General features: G+C 47.0%; 1 protein-coding gene across 1 annotated transcript in view; it reads left to right on the top strand.

Annotated features, from left to right (window-relative positions):
• Positions 1-11,567, top strand: part of SPINT2 (serine peptidase inhibitor, Kunitz type 2) — a 46,533-nt gene extending 34,966 nt beyond the window's left edge. Inside the window, exons 2-7 of the mRNA XM_060185873.1 lie at positions 2,380-2,550; positions 6,810-6,866; positions 8,416-8,469; positions 8,967-9,128; positions 9,461-9,499; positions 10,894-11,567. Coding sequence (XP_060041856.1) covers positions 2,380-2,550; positions 6,810-6,866; positions 8,416-8,469; positions 8,967-9,128; positions 9,461-9,499; positions 10,894-11,060 — 650 coding nt within the window. The 3' untranslated portion in view covers positions 11,061-11,567. The remainder of the gene's footprint in view (positions 1-2,379; positions 2,551-6,809; positions 6,867-8,415; positions 8,470-8,966; positions 9,129-9,460; positions 9,500-10,893) is intronic.
• The last annotated feature ends 4,477 nt before the right edge of the window (positions 11,568-16,044 follow it).

The following is a 16,044-nucleotide window of genomic DNA, read 5'->3' as shown; positions in this document are numbered from 1 at the left end:
GAATGTTATGCATGTACAAACTATTGTATTTACTGTTGAATGTAAAACATTAATTCCCCAATAAAGAAATAAATTATAAAAAAAAAAAAAAGAAAATCTGGAGACAACCCAAACCATTGGAATGGGGCAGGAACAGAGAATTCACTGCTTAGATTTTTGTATGGTTCAAACTTTCTCTGTTTTAATTAGTGTTCAAAAACTATGTTGAGCTAATTAGTTCAGAAAACTAATGTTAGTTTTCAGGAAAGTATTAGAGTGAGTGCCTCCTACCTCTAAGTGCCATTAGTATGCCCTTGAGAAGGCTGGGAGAGAGTTTGCCTGGTAGAGTGCACACTCAAAAAAAAAAAAAACTTTATTTATTAAAGAGAGGGATAGGACGAGAAAGAACCAGAATCACTGGTACATGTGCTGCTGGAGACTGAACTTGAGACCTCATGCTTGAGAGCCCAGCACTTTATCCATTGTGCCACCTCCCTGATCACGAGCTCTGTTCCTTTTTTCTCACGTCAATTTTGAGTAGAGATTAGCTTTATTATTTCAGTCTTTCCAGACATGCCATAGTTTTTTAAAGAGACATTTCACAATCCCCCTAGGACAAGAGTAAGTCCCCTTCATTCCTTCTTGCCTTACCCAAATAACTTGAAAAAGAAGCTGCTTTCTGGCCATTTACGTTCTGAAACAGACCAGTGTGTGGTCATTGAGCGCTGGTGCAGGCAGGCAGCTGTGTGACCACAGCCTTCCAGGCCCATAAGCTTTGTAGGTTGGGCAGGGCAGGCTGGGTCCCACCTGTGTACTGTGGCATCTTGTTGTTTTCTTTGCTGCAGTGGCTCGGAGAGTACTTCCTTTCCTTAATTTGAATTGAGATATAATTCACATGCCATACATTTCAAGTGTATTTAAGTTCATTTGTTTATTTATTGGCACTTTGTGCATGAGTAATTCCACTGCTTCCAACAGACCACCCCCTCCCACCCACACACTTTTTTTTTTTAACCAGCTTTGGCTTATGGTGGTATGGGGGATTGAACCTGTGACTTTGGGGCCTCAGACATGAGAGTCTGTTTGCATGACCATAATGCTATCTATCCCCACCCAGACACTATATATATATTTTTAATTTTAGTTAGAGGCAGGGGATGCGGGAGAAGAGACATCACGGTATCTCTTCACTATTCATGAAGTTGCTGTGCGTGATGCTCCCATTTGGTGCCAGGGGCTTACATCCTTGATCCTTGCACATGGTCAAGTGTACACACTACTGAGCACGTCTCCTTGTTGATGTAGTAAATCAAAAGAGCACGACAACAGCCAGGGCCCCTAGGATGCTTGTTCACTGAGCCCCATGTAGGTTGGAATGCCCTTGGTGAGCAGACATAGCCCCAACAAGGCCAAGAGTGTTGGGAAAGGCCTTTTGAGCCCGGGAGCTGGGGGGTGGGGGGTGGGCAGGGGCGGGGGATGGTGGCACTGTGGGGCAGACAGTGAATTATGTTCTTAGCTTATTGCCTGTCAAGTTGCTTTCACTGCCCTCGATTCCTTAGAAGAATGTCTCCTTTTGGCGCAGGCAATGAAACCTCTAGCCTTCCTTCCTTCTCCCTTTTTAGGAGAGAGAGAGAGAGAAAAAGCAGGTCTCTAGGTTCTGCTGCCTTTTGCAGGCAGATACATCCAGCTGGAAATATATAGCATTGTTTGGTTTCCCTTAGTCTAGGGTGGGGCCAGATTGGGGGCACCTTGAAGCCCAGACCTCTCTTGGTGAGTGAGCCCCCAGTGGGAGTCAGAACAAGCTCCAGAGCCAAGGAGTGACCAAGTTACTTTTGTTGGCAGTGGGGGAACTAAAGTTAGGAAGCTTCCTTCTGAAGCCTTTATGGGTAATTTGAGTGTGCAGTGGCCTGCCCAGGTAGAGAGCAGATAGGATGATTACAAAAGAAAACTAGGAGAGACTATAGAAGTGCCAGACAGCGCCCTTTCCTGACTTCACGTCACCAGCTCTCACCTTTCAGTGCTAACTGCTGTTAGCATGGTGTGATGAATCCCAGCGTGTTCCGTTGAGTTTTGTTTTGTTTGTACCTTTGAAGGTTATGTTTCCATACTGGGTATGTATGTATTTGATAATGGAGGCAGGGAAAAATTCAACATGACAACCAAAATACAAGACAGTTGGGTGGGTTGGTAGCTTTAAATGACGTGTTGCTAATCTGAGAAAGAAATCACGAGTGGCAACACTTTAGAAACAACTTATGGAGGAACTGTGCTGGAACTTTAAAGTCTTGGTTCTCCTCTTGGGAATCTGGAAAACTGTGGGCCTCCTTCTACAGATCTGCGTCTGTTCTCCATTGCCAGGACAACCGTGCCGCGGTTACTCACCTGTGCTTTGTCTTTCAGACTCCTGCCTCGTTCCAAAGAGAGTGGGAAGATGCCGGGCCGCCTTTCCTAGGTGGTGGTACAATGCCACCGAGGGATCCTGCCAGCAGTTTGTGTATGGGGGCTGTGATGGGAATGGCAATAACTACGTGACCAAGGAGCAGTGTCTGGAGAAATGTGCTGGTGTCACAGGTAAGGCCGTGGTAGTTGGGGGTATTGTTTTATCTTGAGACAGTTTATTACTTGGGATGTGAATGTTTTCTGCTCTTCTGAACCTAGAGGATATTTTAGAAAGAAGAAACAAGAGGCATAGTGGTTTCATAGTGGTGCCTCCCCTCCTCCTTTTCCCAGAAAGGGCTGAGAATAAGCCACAGGCTGGAGCTGGGGGATGGGGATATGATTGCATTTCCCCCCAACTTCCTTTCTCCCACTTAGAGTGTAAGTCCCACACCAGATCTGACTGGGTTTCCCCTTCTTGAGGATAGGCCTCAAAGTCTACTCAGGCCATCCCCTTGCCCTCTGAACATTTTTGGGTTATTTTTATCTCTGGGATAAATGACTTGAGGAACTCAACAAGTGAGCCAAGTTATGAGTCAAGTTAAAACTAGAACATACTTCTTGGAAGCTCCAAGCCCTAGCTTTGAAAAGACTATGTGGAATACAGGTAATAATGGCCCTGAGGCCTCACAGTTGAAGTAAAAACCTAAAATCTCTACTACAGTGTGCATGCCTCTAAGCTGAGCTGGGGGGGGGGGGGGGGGACATTGAGAGCTGATAGCGGTAAGATGGGTTCTCTGGGGCCTGATTCTACCTGAATGTTTCACAGACCTGAGAATTTGGCCAGTCAGACACTTGGAAAGACTTTTGAAGCTGGGCAGTGGTGCACCTGGTTTAGTACACACATTACAGTGTGCAAGGATCCAGGTTCAAGCCCTCGGTCCCTACCTGCAGGGGGAAAGCTTCACAAATGGTGAAGAAGGGCAGCAGGTGTCTCTCCCTCTCTGTCCTCCCCCTTCACTCTCCATTTCTGTCTCTATCCAATAAAAATAAATATTTTTAAAAGATTTTATTTATTAATGGGAAAGATAGAGAAAGAACCAGACATCACTCTGGTACATGTGCTGCTTGGGGATTGAACCTCAGGACCTCATGCTTGAAAGTCTGGTGCCTTAGCCACTGCACCACCTCCTGGACCACAATACAGTATAAATATTTTTTTTAATATTTATTTTATTTATTCCCTTTTGTTGCCCTTGTTGTTTTATTGTTGTAGTTATTATTGTTGTTGTCATCGTTGTTGGATAGGACAGAGAGAAATGGGGAGAGGAGGGGAAGACAGAGAGGAGGAGAGATAGACAGACACCTGTAGACCTGCTTCACCGCTTGTGAAGCGACTCCCCTGCAGGTGGGGAGCCGGGGTTCGAACCGGGATCCTTATGCCGGTCCTTGAGCTTTGTGCCACCTGCGCTTAACCCGCTGCGCTACAGCCTGACTCCCACAGTATTTTTTAAAAGAGAAAACTTGAAAGAAAAAAGACTGTGTCTAACGAGGGGGAAACAACTTGGACTTGACTGTGGCCTGAGATTTAAAACCTAGTACATAAATAGCATAAGCATATGAGGCTGGCCATGACTGAGCATCTAGAGAGATTTGTTTTTGTCATCACTGGGAATACAGTGCTCCAGTCTTTTTCAAATAGAAAGAGAGTAAGGGAAAAGACACCACAGTGCCAGGGCTTCCTCCAGTGCTTTAGAGGCCAGGATGGAATCTGGATGACATACAGGGCAAAGCAGGCATGTTCTCGAGGTAAGCTATTTTACCTGAAACATGTGTGATCTTTGTGTGTGAGGTGCCTGGTTATTGTTTCAGTCACACAGGTGAGCCCTCACTTCTTGGGGGTTGGGGGTAGGTGTGCTGGCGTGGATGCCTTATTAGCAGGTGGCTGCGGAGAATACTGCTTTCTGTAGTTTCTTCATTGTCAGCTATAGTTCAGTGTAGGAGGAGGAATTAGGGAAAATAGTTCTTTGCTATGTTTTTGGTCCTTTTCTCATCAAGAGGTGACTAAAGCAAATATATCTGTTTGTTCTAGTTAACTCCTTATTGGCTTGGGAAGAGAGTTGAAGGTCTCCTTGCTTTTCAGGATTTTTATGAGGGAGGGAGGGAGGGAGAGAGGCCAGAGCCCCACTCATTTCTGTCATATACGGTGCCGGGGATGTACCACTGAGGGATGTACACTGCTTGCAGATCCTGTACTCAACCTCTGAGCTATCTCCGCAGCTCAAGAGCTCAAGCTCATCTTGCTAGAAGAAGACAGAGAGCTGTCTCCCTAAAGGTGGCCCACCATCTAACCCCAGCCTTGAGGGTCCAGAAAGCTCAGTTTTTGGTACCCAAGAGTCCCAGACCTAGTCACTGGAGGCTCTTGCCAGCACAGTCACTCCCAGGCAGGCAGGCAGGCAGGTCCTGTGGGAAGGCAAATGAAAACAAGAAAGCCAGTTTATTAATTGATCGTGGGAACCAGAACCACCCAGGGGACACTTGGTCCCTGTTGAGATTCTTTGATGAGGAGAGAGGCAGAACCAGGTTTGTTGGTTTGTGATGTGAATGCTGATGACAGCAGGCGGGGTCAGTCTCCAGCTCTCCACCAGGTGTCCTGTTGTGTGCTTCTGAAATGCTAGCCTTTCCACCCCTCCCCGTGTGTGAGCAGAGATTATATAACAGAGATTTACCATTTTAGCTGTTCCAGGTGTACAGTCAGTCATATTAGATACACTAACACTACCATGCACCCCTTTGGCTTTTCAAAGAATTCTGGGGGGTAGGCAGTGGTGCACCCGGTTTGGCGCACCTAACACCATACGCAAGGACCTGGGTTCTAGCTCCCCCCCCCACCTATGGGGGACCGGCTCGTGAGTGATAAAGCCAGTCTGCAGGTGTCTGCCTTTCTCTCCCCTCCCCTCTCAGTTTCTCTCTGTCCTGTTAAATAAAAATAGAAAGGTTTGGGGAAAAAGGGGAAAAAATGGCTGCCAGGAGCCATGGATTTGTAGTGTTGGTGCCAAACCCCAGCAATAACCCTGGCTGGGGGAGGGGGGGGGTGCAGGGAAAGATTGTGATTTGCTTATTTATTTATTTCCTTTTGTTGCCCTTGTTGTTTTATTGTTGTAGTTATTATTGTTGTCATCATTGTTGGATAGGACAGAGAAATAGAGAGCGGAGGGGAAGATAGAGAAGGAGAAAGACAGACACTTGCAAACCTGCTTCAACACTTGTGAAGCGACTCCCCTGCAGGTGAGGAGCTGAGGGCTCAAACCGGGATCCTTGTGCTTTGCTCCACCTGCGCTTAACCCACTGCGCCACCGCCCAATTTCCTGCTTATTTATTTATTTATTTATTTTATTTTTTTTTTCCTCCGGGGTTATTGCTGGGGCTTGGTGCCTGCACCATGAATCCTGAAGGCTATTTTTTCCGTTTTTGTTGCCCTTGTTGTTTTTATTGTTGTTGTTATAGCTGTTGTTGTTGGATAGGACAGAGACAAATGGAGAGAGGAGGGGAAGACAGAGAGGGGGAAAGATAGACACCTGCAGACCTGCTTCACTAGTGAAGTGACCCCACACACACACAGGTGGGGAGCCGGGAGCTCGAACCGGGATCCTTACGCCCATCCTTGCACTTCGTGCCACCTGTGCTTAACCCGCTGCGCTACCATCCGTCTGCCCCCCCCCCCCGTGCGCGCTTATTCATTTTAAAAATGTATTTATTTCATGAGATAGACTTGCATGTGAGAGAAGCCAGAACATGACTCTGGTACATATGGATGGCTCCAGGAGCCTCAGGTATGTGAGCACCATTCTATAATAGTTGAGCAATTTCCCTGGCCACTGTTTTAAACCATTTCACAGGCCTGAACCCTGTGCTCACCCTGTTAGAGTACACAGCTTGCTGTGCCTGCAAGGCCCTGGGTTCAAGCCCAGCACCACACTGAAAATACCATAGACCACACCTAAAGAGCTCCATGAAAAGTGAAGCAATATTGTGATGTCTGTCCTTTCTCTGTTTCTCCCTCTTTCTCCTCTGTCTCTCTGTTGAAAAAATATATATAAAGAATAAAAATTGGGGACAGGAGACTCCTCAGTGGTACAAAACTTGCAAAATTCCCTCCCTGCACTCATTCTTTATATTGCATAAAAATAAGTTGGCTTTTTTTCCCCCTCCTTTGTTTTTCACCTTTCTGTTCTGATTCCCAGAGAGTCTAAACCACAAGGGTAATCTTGGTTCCTTATTTCTAGCTTCTGGTAGGTCTGTGGTCCACCGTGTGCATTGATGGTCCACATAAAGGAGAAATGGGAGTCGCCATGAGAGGCACAAGGGACAGGACTGCATAGCACACAGTTTATTTCACCAGGCTGTCAGAGAGGTGAATTTTCTCACTGTGTTGTTTATTTGTTCCCTTGCAGAGAATGTTGATGACCAAGCTACCAGCAGGAATGGAGCAAATTCCTCCGTCTCAAGTGGTAGGTTCATAGAAGCACCCAGTACAGAATGACAACCATCTGGAAAAGTAACTGAAAGGACATTTGTAATGTGGGAGCTGTGAAAAAGTTTCTACCCCCAGTTCCATTTACTTAGAATTGGAAAGCAGGGGCTCTCCCTGGGCTGCCAGCATCTTGGCCTGGGGACTCCATGTTTTCTATCAGACAGAAGCCTGGAGAGTTGACAGCACTTTTAGGCTGGCCTCAGCTCCTTCCTGGGGGACAGAGGGGTGTAGTGGCCTTGGTCTGCTTTAATCATCTTCCCTGCCCCACCTCCCCCTGCCTGTTCTCTCTTCTTTGTTCCCTATTTTCCTTGCTGTAGTCTTCTGTCCTCTTTTGTCCCTGTGTCTGTTCCCATTTCACCTTGAGCTTTGTTTTAACTTGCTTTGTATTATTAACAGCAGTTGCTTCATTTTATACACACACACACAGGCACACACACACACAATTTATTTGATAGAGACAGAGAAATCTAGAGTGAGGGGGAGATAGACCGACCGACCTGCGACACTGCTCAGAGCTTGAACTGGGTCCTTAAACATGGTAAAGTGTGCATTTAACTGGGTCCTTAAACATGGTAAAGTGTGCATTTAACTGGTGCGCAACCACCACCCTCCTCCCCAGTCTCTGTTAAGCTTTAAGAACTCTCTTTTGGGGGCTTAGGGTGAGTGATCCAATTGCACTAGCAAGTCCAGCCCAGCTTCCCAAAGGCCATTCCCCAACTGTGGGCTGAGCCAAGACCTGCCTAGAAGAGGGGAAAGTCTGTGCCCCATCCTGTTTGAGGACTGTCTCCAGTGGGCCATTGGTCTCACTGTCCTCTGACTCATGTTGGTGCTCACATCAGAGTGAGGACTTATTAATTCAGTGGGCAGGAAGAGTTAGGCTAGAACCACTTTCCAGTTTTGCTAGGCCAGGAATCCTGCTACCAGCCTGAACCTTGTTTTGCCAGGGCTTAGGCTGACTTCTCCAAAGCCATGCTGGGCACTGGAGCACTGGCAAGACAACTCTGGTTTCCATCCTATTTATTAGAGGGAAAAGGAGCAAGGAGAAAGGAAGGGAGAGGGAGAACCAGAGTATTACTCTGGCACGTGTGATACTGGGGACTGAATGTGGGGCCTTATGCTTGAGGACCCAGCCCTTTATGTGCTGTGCCACCTCCCAGACCATTTTATCCTGTTTTAGAAGAAAAATTTCCCAGAATGAGGGACCTTCTTGGTGTGTCAGAGAGAAGGAATGAGACTGTCATCTATATCACTCCAGAAATTAAGCCCAGGACTAGTTTTCCATAACAACCTCTGACCTAGGTGAGCCTTCCCATCCACCACTCATCCATCCCACGTGTGCTCTAGAGCCCATTAGTGCTGGGCGGTGACTGAGCAAAGTTGTTAAGCGGGGTGGGGGGTGGTTTGGCATCCTTCCATCAGGGTGCCTGAGTGCTCGAGCTCGCGTCCCCTCTCCAGGGACTCAGCCCAGCAAGGCCAAGTGTCCTGTGTCCATCCCAGCCTCCCTAACGTGGGTGTTTGTATTTTAGTTCCCAGAAAGCTGGATTCTAGTGACTCCTCCGGTGATGCTTTCAACTACGAAGGTATGACTTTTATAAATGTATTTATGAGTGTGAAATATGTTTTCTCATTTAATTGGGAGTTGAGATGCCCTGGAGAGTTTCCACTAGAGACACTGTAGAGTAGGCCTTCCTGACCTTTCCAAGGTGGCAGAATTCATGTGGATGCCCCAGGAAGGCAGGAAGCAGGATGTGCCACAGTCTGGATGGAGAAATTGCTCTGCCTCAGACTCCTTGAAGACAAAGTGTCTTGGAACAGATTTCTTGGTGACCTAGTTAGTATTGTAAAGTACCTTACAGAATAACCCCCAGAAGAACATACAGTTGAACAATGAAGAAAACGTTATCTGAAAATAGGAGGGGGGGTGGAAGATGGGCCACATGGCCGTTCTGTTATTTACAGGTGTCTGTAACAGATGTTTCTCCAGTGACCGCTGGCCATGTCATTATTCTGGAGCGTTCTAACATTCACTTCTTGGGCCACTGCTGACTTGTACCCCTTGTGTTGCCTCACTTCGCAGACTTCTGCGCTGCCAAGGCAGTCACTGGGCCTTGCCGTGCCGCCTTCCTGCGCTGGTACTTTGATGCTGAAAAGAACTCTTGTGATTACTTCATCTATGGAGGATGCCGGGGCAATAAAAACAGATATTTCTCCAAGGAGGAGTGCATGCACCGCTGCTTTGGTGAGTCTGCCTGACTCCTGAGCCCAAGAAATGGTGGGTGAGCCCTCCCCAAAGCCATTTCCTGTCCCTAAAAGGAAGGCCTCCGGAAATGCTGCCATTTGAACTCTACCCGTTTTCTGGCTCCCAAAAGGGAGGTGGGGCTAGGGGTGAGGGTTGGCCCCAGCTGTTGGGCAGATATGTTCAATGTCTGTGTGAGGGTAGCAAGGCCATAGAGCACTAAACAGCTGCAGAGTCTCTCGGAAAGAGCTCCCCATGAGGGCCTAGGGCTAAGGGAGGTGGCTTTAGGGGAGGAGGGCTGTGCCGAGCTCTCTGGACTGTGTGTTCTCTTCCAGACAAGCAGTTGTATCCCGTCCTGCCCCACGGCACCAAAGGTAAGTGGCCTCAAGTCCTCCTCTGCCTCCCACCCACCCGAGCTCAGCTGTGTTTGTTCAGGCTCATGTTGTCTCGGACACATCATCCTTCACTATAAACAGCTAATGGGCAGAACGTCTGTTACTGTTTTCTGAATGACCAGGCAGCCTGGAGCATGTGGTGAATGTTTGTCTCACCATATACTGTTCACAGGGACCAGGCAGCCAAGGTGACTGCAGGACAAATCCCTCCTGCTGGGCAGAGACCTGAGTCTGACTCCAAACATAGGTTTGGAGGGAGCTTTGCTGCCTTGGGGTGTATTCAGTTGGTCCCAGGTGACAGGAAGGAAGTTGGCGAGCCCTTGTATGTGCTGTGCTATTGTCCCTAAGGACTCTGGGTTGACCGGGCAGCCAGGCATCTTCTCGCTTTTGTTAATTCTGAGCCTGAGTCACTGCTGGGTAGTGTTTGCACAGAGGACCTGCCACACTGGTTTGGCCTCTTGTGACTTGTTTTCCTGATAAGGATCCCAGATCTGGCCTATGTGTCTGCTCTGTTTCAGAAGCAGAGCAGAACTGGGGCTGGTTTGGCAGTTGAAGACCCCCAGGGCTGGAGGGGTACGGATAGAGAGGGGGTCACCTGTGCCAGGAGCTGTCACCAGAGACCACATTCCTCAGGCGGAGCCCCTCCACTGAAAAAACATCTCAACTGACCAGTGGGTCTGCTATGAAATTTACCTGGCCAGTCAGGAGCATGAGGGTTCTATCCTAGCTCTGCTCCAGATACACCCTGGCCTCCACCCTTACTTCATATCCCCCTGCAAGATTAAATTTTTTTGCTAGAGTCTGCTGTCTAGCCTGCCCCTGAGAAATGGCAAGGAAATTCAGAGTAAGAATTTTTGTTAAAGGGGGCCAGGCAATGGCGTACCAGGCTAAGCACACATAGTATGAAGTGCAGGGACCAGTGCAAGGATCCCAATTGGAGCCCCCCACCCCCGGCTCCCCACAAGTGGTGGAGCAGGTCTGCAGGTGTCTATCTTTCTCTCCCCCTGTCTTCCCGTCTTCTTTCAATTTTTCTGTGTCCTATCCAACAATAGTAAGTGGAAAAAATGGCCATCAGAAGCAGTGGATTCATAATGACAGGCACCGAGCCCCAGCAATAACCACAAGAACACCTGTAGCCACTCTTCCCATAGCACTGTGCCCTCCCTCTCTCCTTCCTTCCCTTCCTCCCTCCCTGGAACTTGTCTCTTGCCACTCTAGGGACTCCCTTGATGCCTTCCCTAGTGGGAAGATTTGTTCTGTAGACCCTCCCAGTTGGGGTAGGAGTGGGGCTGCCTGTTCTCACTCTGATTCTACAAAGCTGTGACCCCCCCCCCCCTTGTCTCATGGTTCTGTGGCCTCTCTCTCATCTGCAGTGTTGGTCCTGGCCGGCCTGTTCGTGGTGTGCCTGATAATCTTACTGGGCGCCTCCGTGGTCTGCCTGATCAGGGTGGCACGGAAGAACCATGAGCGTGCCCTCCGCACTGTCTGGAGCTCCGAGGATGACAAGGAGCACCTGGTGAAGAGTACCTATGTCCTGTGACTGACCCATGACCCGGAGGCTACCCCTCCTCAGGACCCTCTGGGAAGGGAAGGGGAGACAACTGTAGAAAGCGTGTGTGGTTTTTAAAATAGAATGACTGACTTATGTTTGTACAATCATAGGGCTTTTGGTCTGTTGTGTTACTCTGGAAGGTAAGAGGGCTGCTTCCTGGTCTCAATAGGGTAGGTTTGTTTTGGAAATTATTGAATAGAAAGGGCTCTGTTTCACATTACAGAGGGCCTGGCCCCAGACCAGAGGTGTTTTCCTTGTTGATTTCTTACTTTGTTCCATGTAGTTTTCTTTGCTTATGTTGAATCCTATTGCTTCCTTCCCGGTCGTTTAAGTGATGCTATAGTTTCCTTTGTGTGATTAACTTGTGGGGTGTTTTTGTTTTTTTGTTTTTTAAGTGAGCAGAAATAATAGTTGTTTTTTTTTTTTTAAATTAGATTCTGAAAGGAAAAGTCAAGTGTACACATTTAATAAAAAGGACCTTCCCGTTTAAAAATACAGTATGTGCTTACTTTCTTTATGCAATGCCAGGTTAAATTCTGCCAAAATTACCAAAGGACACTACACAAGATGTTCCATTCTTGAAATGAATTCTTTTCAAAAACAGCACAACCCAGGTTTGAGCCTGGCCCCTACTTCATTCAGTGAAGCTTCTCAGTGCTTGGTCTCTTTCACTGTCTCTACCTCTCTTACTCTATCAAAAAAAGAAGCAGCAGCAGCTTTTTGAAATAGCATCTTATGGGGAGTCAGGTGGTAGCGCAGCAGGTGAAGCGCAGGTGGCATGAAGCGCAAGGACCAGCGTAAGGATCCTGGTTTGAGCCCCCAGCTCCCTACCTGCAGGGGAGTCGCTTCACAAGTGGTGAAGCAAGTCTGCAGGTATCTGTCTTTCTCTCCCCTTCTCTGTTTTCCCCTCCTCTCTCCATTTCTGTCTGTCCTATCCAACAACAATGATGTCAGTAACAACAACAATAACTACAACAATAAAACAAGGGCAACAAAAGAGAATAAATTAATTAAAAAAAAAAAAAGAAATAGCATTTTATGGCCTGGGAGGCACATTGGACTTCCATGCATGAGGTTCTAAATTTGAGCCTCAATACCATATGTGCCAGAGTGATGCTTTGACTCTCTTTTTTCTCTCTTATCTTTTCTTTAAAAAAAAAATGACACCTTAAATAGAGATAACATGATTATCCAGAAAGATTTTGTGCCCAAGGCCTCAAGTTTAAGATATGTACTACCATGAGCCAGAGCTGAGCAGTACTCTGGTTTAGAATAACAATTATATACATATATATATATTTTTTTTTTTTTTTTTTTGCAGCCTGGGAGGTGGTGTAGTAGCTTTGGACTTGTAAGCATGAGATCTTGAGTTTGATAATTTGGTCCCTGATAACACATATGTAAAGTGGCACTCTAGTCAGTCTCAGTGTTGAGTGGTGCCCCCCCACCCATCTCTGTCTCGTGGAACAACAACAAAAAAGCAAGGATCCAGGTTCAAGCATCCAGCTTCCCACCTGCAGGGGGGGAGTCCGCTTCACAAGCAGTGAAACAGGTCTGCAGGTGTCTATCTTTCTCTACTCTATTTCTCCCTCCTCAATTTCTCTCTGTCCTATCCAATGAAATAGAAAAAATCGCCACCAGGAGCAGTGGATTCATAATGCAGGCACTGAGCCCCACCGATAACCCTGAAGGCAAACAAATGGAAAAATGAAAAAAAAAATTACTTTCATGCCTGAGGCTCCAAAGTTTCCAGGTTCGGATACTCAGCAAGAGCTGAGCAATGTCTTTTTTTTTTTTTTTTTTGCCTCCAGGTTCTCTCTGGGGCTGTGTGCACTCAACCATGTGCACTTTGCTTTTTTTTTTTTTTTTCTTCTAGAAGCAAGTTGGGCAAGTAGCTCACCTGCTGTTCCTCGCCTCGTTGTCCATGGCAAGTGTGGCTCCTGGACTTCGGGCCGTCATCTGCCAGGCTTGCCAAGCAGTCTGGCACTGCAGGCAGACATGTCCCTAACAAGTTGGGACCCCAGAGCCAAGAGTGCCTGTAGTCCAGGAAAGAGCCTAGATTGAAGAGAGACCATGGCCACCCCTCTCCAGATATGCAGCCGCAGGTAGGTCACTGAACTCTATGGAACCTCCAGTTTCCTCACTTATAAGTTGGGCGCTTGTGGGAGTCAGGTGACACACAGATGGCAGGTTATTTGTGGGATATGTTCAGCAAGGGAGCCTGCTTCAGGGCTGGCGTCCCACAAGACTCCTTGTTCCTCAGTGCTTGCCCTTCCCCATCAGAGGAGCTCCCAAATCCACCCATCCCTTTGACTCCTCTCTTGTCAGGACCCCAAAACCCATGCCTCTGGCCTAGCAGAACACCTCTCTCCACCTACTCCAGTGAAGAGTGTTCCCTCCTCATTTAAAAAAAATATTCTGGGAGTCAAGCGGTAGCACAGCGGGTTAAGCGCACGTGGTGTGAAGCGCAAGGACTGGTGTAAGGATCCCATTTCCAGTCCCCGCCTCCCCACCTGCAAGGGGATTCTGTTCACAGGCGGTGAAACAGGTCTGCAGGTGTCTGTCTTTCTCTCAAATTTATTTTAATGAGAGAGAAAGCTACAGAGAAAAAATAAAGATAATACAGAATTAAAATTAAAGAGCATGAGGTGCTGCTGAGATCCCCAGCATCACATGTTGGAGTGATGCTCTGGTGTTTGCCCCCTCTCATACATACTTTTAAATAAATGAATAAATAAAGGTGCTTGTGTGTGTGTGTTTCAATGAACTGTCTAGAATTCAGCAATTTTACTGCAGTTGGCCTATCATGTGAAGTCTCTTACACCATCAAGATGCATCGAGTGTCATTTTTTTATACTGTGTACCATTACATCTTTCTGGTGATTGCTACATCCCCTTCCACCCCAGCTGGTTGACAGTCACATCTGGGAGAAGCCCACTTCAGAGAAGGAAGCTTCCTGGAATAGGATGTGGCATAATAAGGGGAATAATATTCTTGATAGAAATGACTGAGAGGATGAACTGTGAAAAACAACTCCAGAAGCCACCCTGTGAAAATCGTAAACAATCCCTCTTGTCAGAAATTGCCAGACAAACAAACCCAATGGAGATTTTATGATCGCATTACAAAGGGCTGAGCTGTTAGCTCCTTGGCCTACTCAAGCACCTAAACCTCAACCTTACAAAAATAAGAAAACTAGTAATAGAAACATAGTTCCCACAGCACAGGGACCCCCATAAATAACTTACAAGTTTAATGGGAAACTGGTATCCACCTAGGTCTAAAGGGTTACAGAAAGTTCCCCACCCTCTATTGCCCTATACAGGAGCATATGATGAGAAAGGCATTCGTTGGGTAAATACTAACCAAGTAAGAACAATGTATTCTCAGCTAGGGTTCATGGAAGGATTGGCTAGACAAGGTCCACCTTGGTGTATACGCACTAAGGAACAAAAACAAGCTGTCATTAAGCAGTTAAACCAGTATTACAAAAAAATGTTGCCCAGAATAGGTATGCAGTAAAGAGGATATAGAAAACATGCTCTGTTACAATATAATCTGTTTATCGCCTTCGTTTTACTGTAACTCTTGCCGCAAACAGCTGTACTGCAAAGTATAAAAAAGGCTTGCTTGCTTGACTAAATCAGACGGACATCAGACCTCGGTGTCTTGTCTCATTCCTCTCTCCGTCACTACTATGATACACCTCCAGGGACTTCTGACCCGCAGGTGGACTGCAGTAGGTGATCTCCTCCTGCCAGGTAGCAAATGAATGCAGGTGGCAGGGGGCTTGAACCCAGGTCCTTGCACATTGTAACATGTATCCTAAAATGGGTGCACTGCTACTCAGCCCTTCTGATGCTTTATTTTTTTCCCCCCTACTAGAGCATTGTTCAGCTCTACCTTATAATGATGCCAGAGTGGTGGATACTGAGCCCCAGCTATAATTACTGATGGGAAAAAAATAAAGGTCCAGTGATGTGGTGTCTCTCCCTTGCTCCTTGCTCTGGAACAGTAAAGTGTGTGTTTGAGGCCCAGGATCTGGTAATTCAGTCACCAGTGTCGCATATATCGGAGTGACGCTCTAAAGAGAAAGGAGTTACACAGCAGGGATGCTTCACGAGCGGTGATTCAGGTCTGCAGGTGTCTTATTTTTCTCCCCTTCCCCTCCCAATTTCTTTCTGTTCTAATAAAATGGAAGAAAAGTAAAGGAATAAATGGTGGATTCATATTACTGGCACCAAGGCCCAGCAACTAGAGCTAGAAGAAAAGAAAGGAAAATGAGAGGGAGAGGAGAAAACCAGAGCATCACTCTGGCACATGTAATGGCAGGGATCAAACTCGGGACCTCATGCCTGAGAGCCTGCACCACCTCCTGTACTGCTGCTACTTTTAATCTCGCAGAATGTCCCAGAGCAGAAACAGTACTTTTGCTTGTGGGAAAAGAGGCTGAGTCCCTGCATACTGAGAGTGTAAGGTCATCCCTCTCCTGCGATGTGGTTAAATTCAAAGAAAACATTCCAGAGCAGGGATGATGGTGTTTATAGGACTGGGACATTCTTCATGTAAACTCCAGGCAAGAGACTGACCTCAGCCCCACTGCAGTTGTTTTGGCAGCTCACCGTGTCTGTGCTCAGACAGTGGAAGCGAGACTTCCGGGGTCGAGGACTGTCCAGCAGTTGTCTTCTCCATCTACAACATCTTGGTTTTCTCCAACACTAATGTCAGCCCCTACAAGTCTCCTCCTCCTCCTCTTTGTTGTTGTTTTAATATTTTTAAATACTTGGTATTTATTTTGGATAAAGACAGGGAGAAATTTAGAGGGAAGGAGATAGGGAGAGAGACCTGCAGCACTGCTTCGCCACTCATGAAGCTTTGAACCCTAATCCTTCTGCATTGTGTGTGTTTACTACTTGGCCTCAGAAACCTCTTTTTTTTTTATTTAGTAATATTATTATTGCCGCCAGGGTT

The sequence above is a fragment of the Erinaceus europaeus genome, chromosome 2 (assembly GCF_950295315.1).
Source record: "Erinaceus europaeus chromosome 2, mEriEur2.1, whole genome shotgun sequence".
Taxonomy (NCBI): Eukaryota; Metazoa; Chordata; class Mammalia; order Eulipotyphla; family Erinaceidae; genus Erinaceus; species Erinaceus europaeus.
This window is presented reverse-complemented; position numbering and strand designations above follow the sequence as displayed.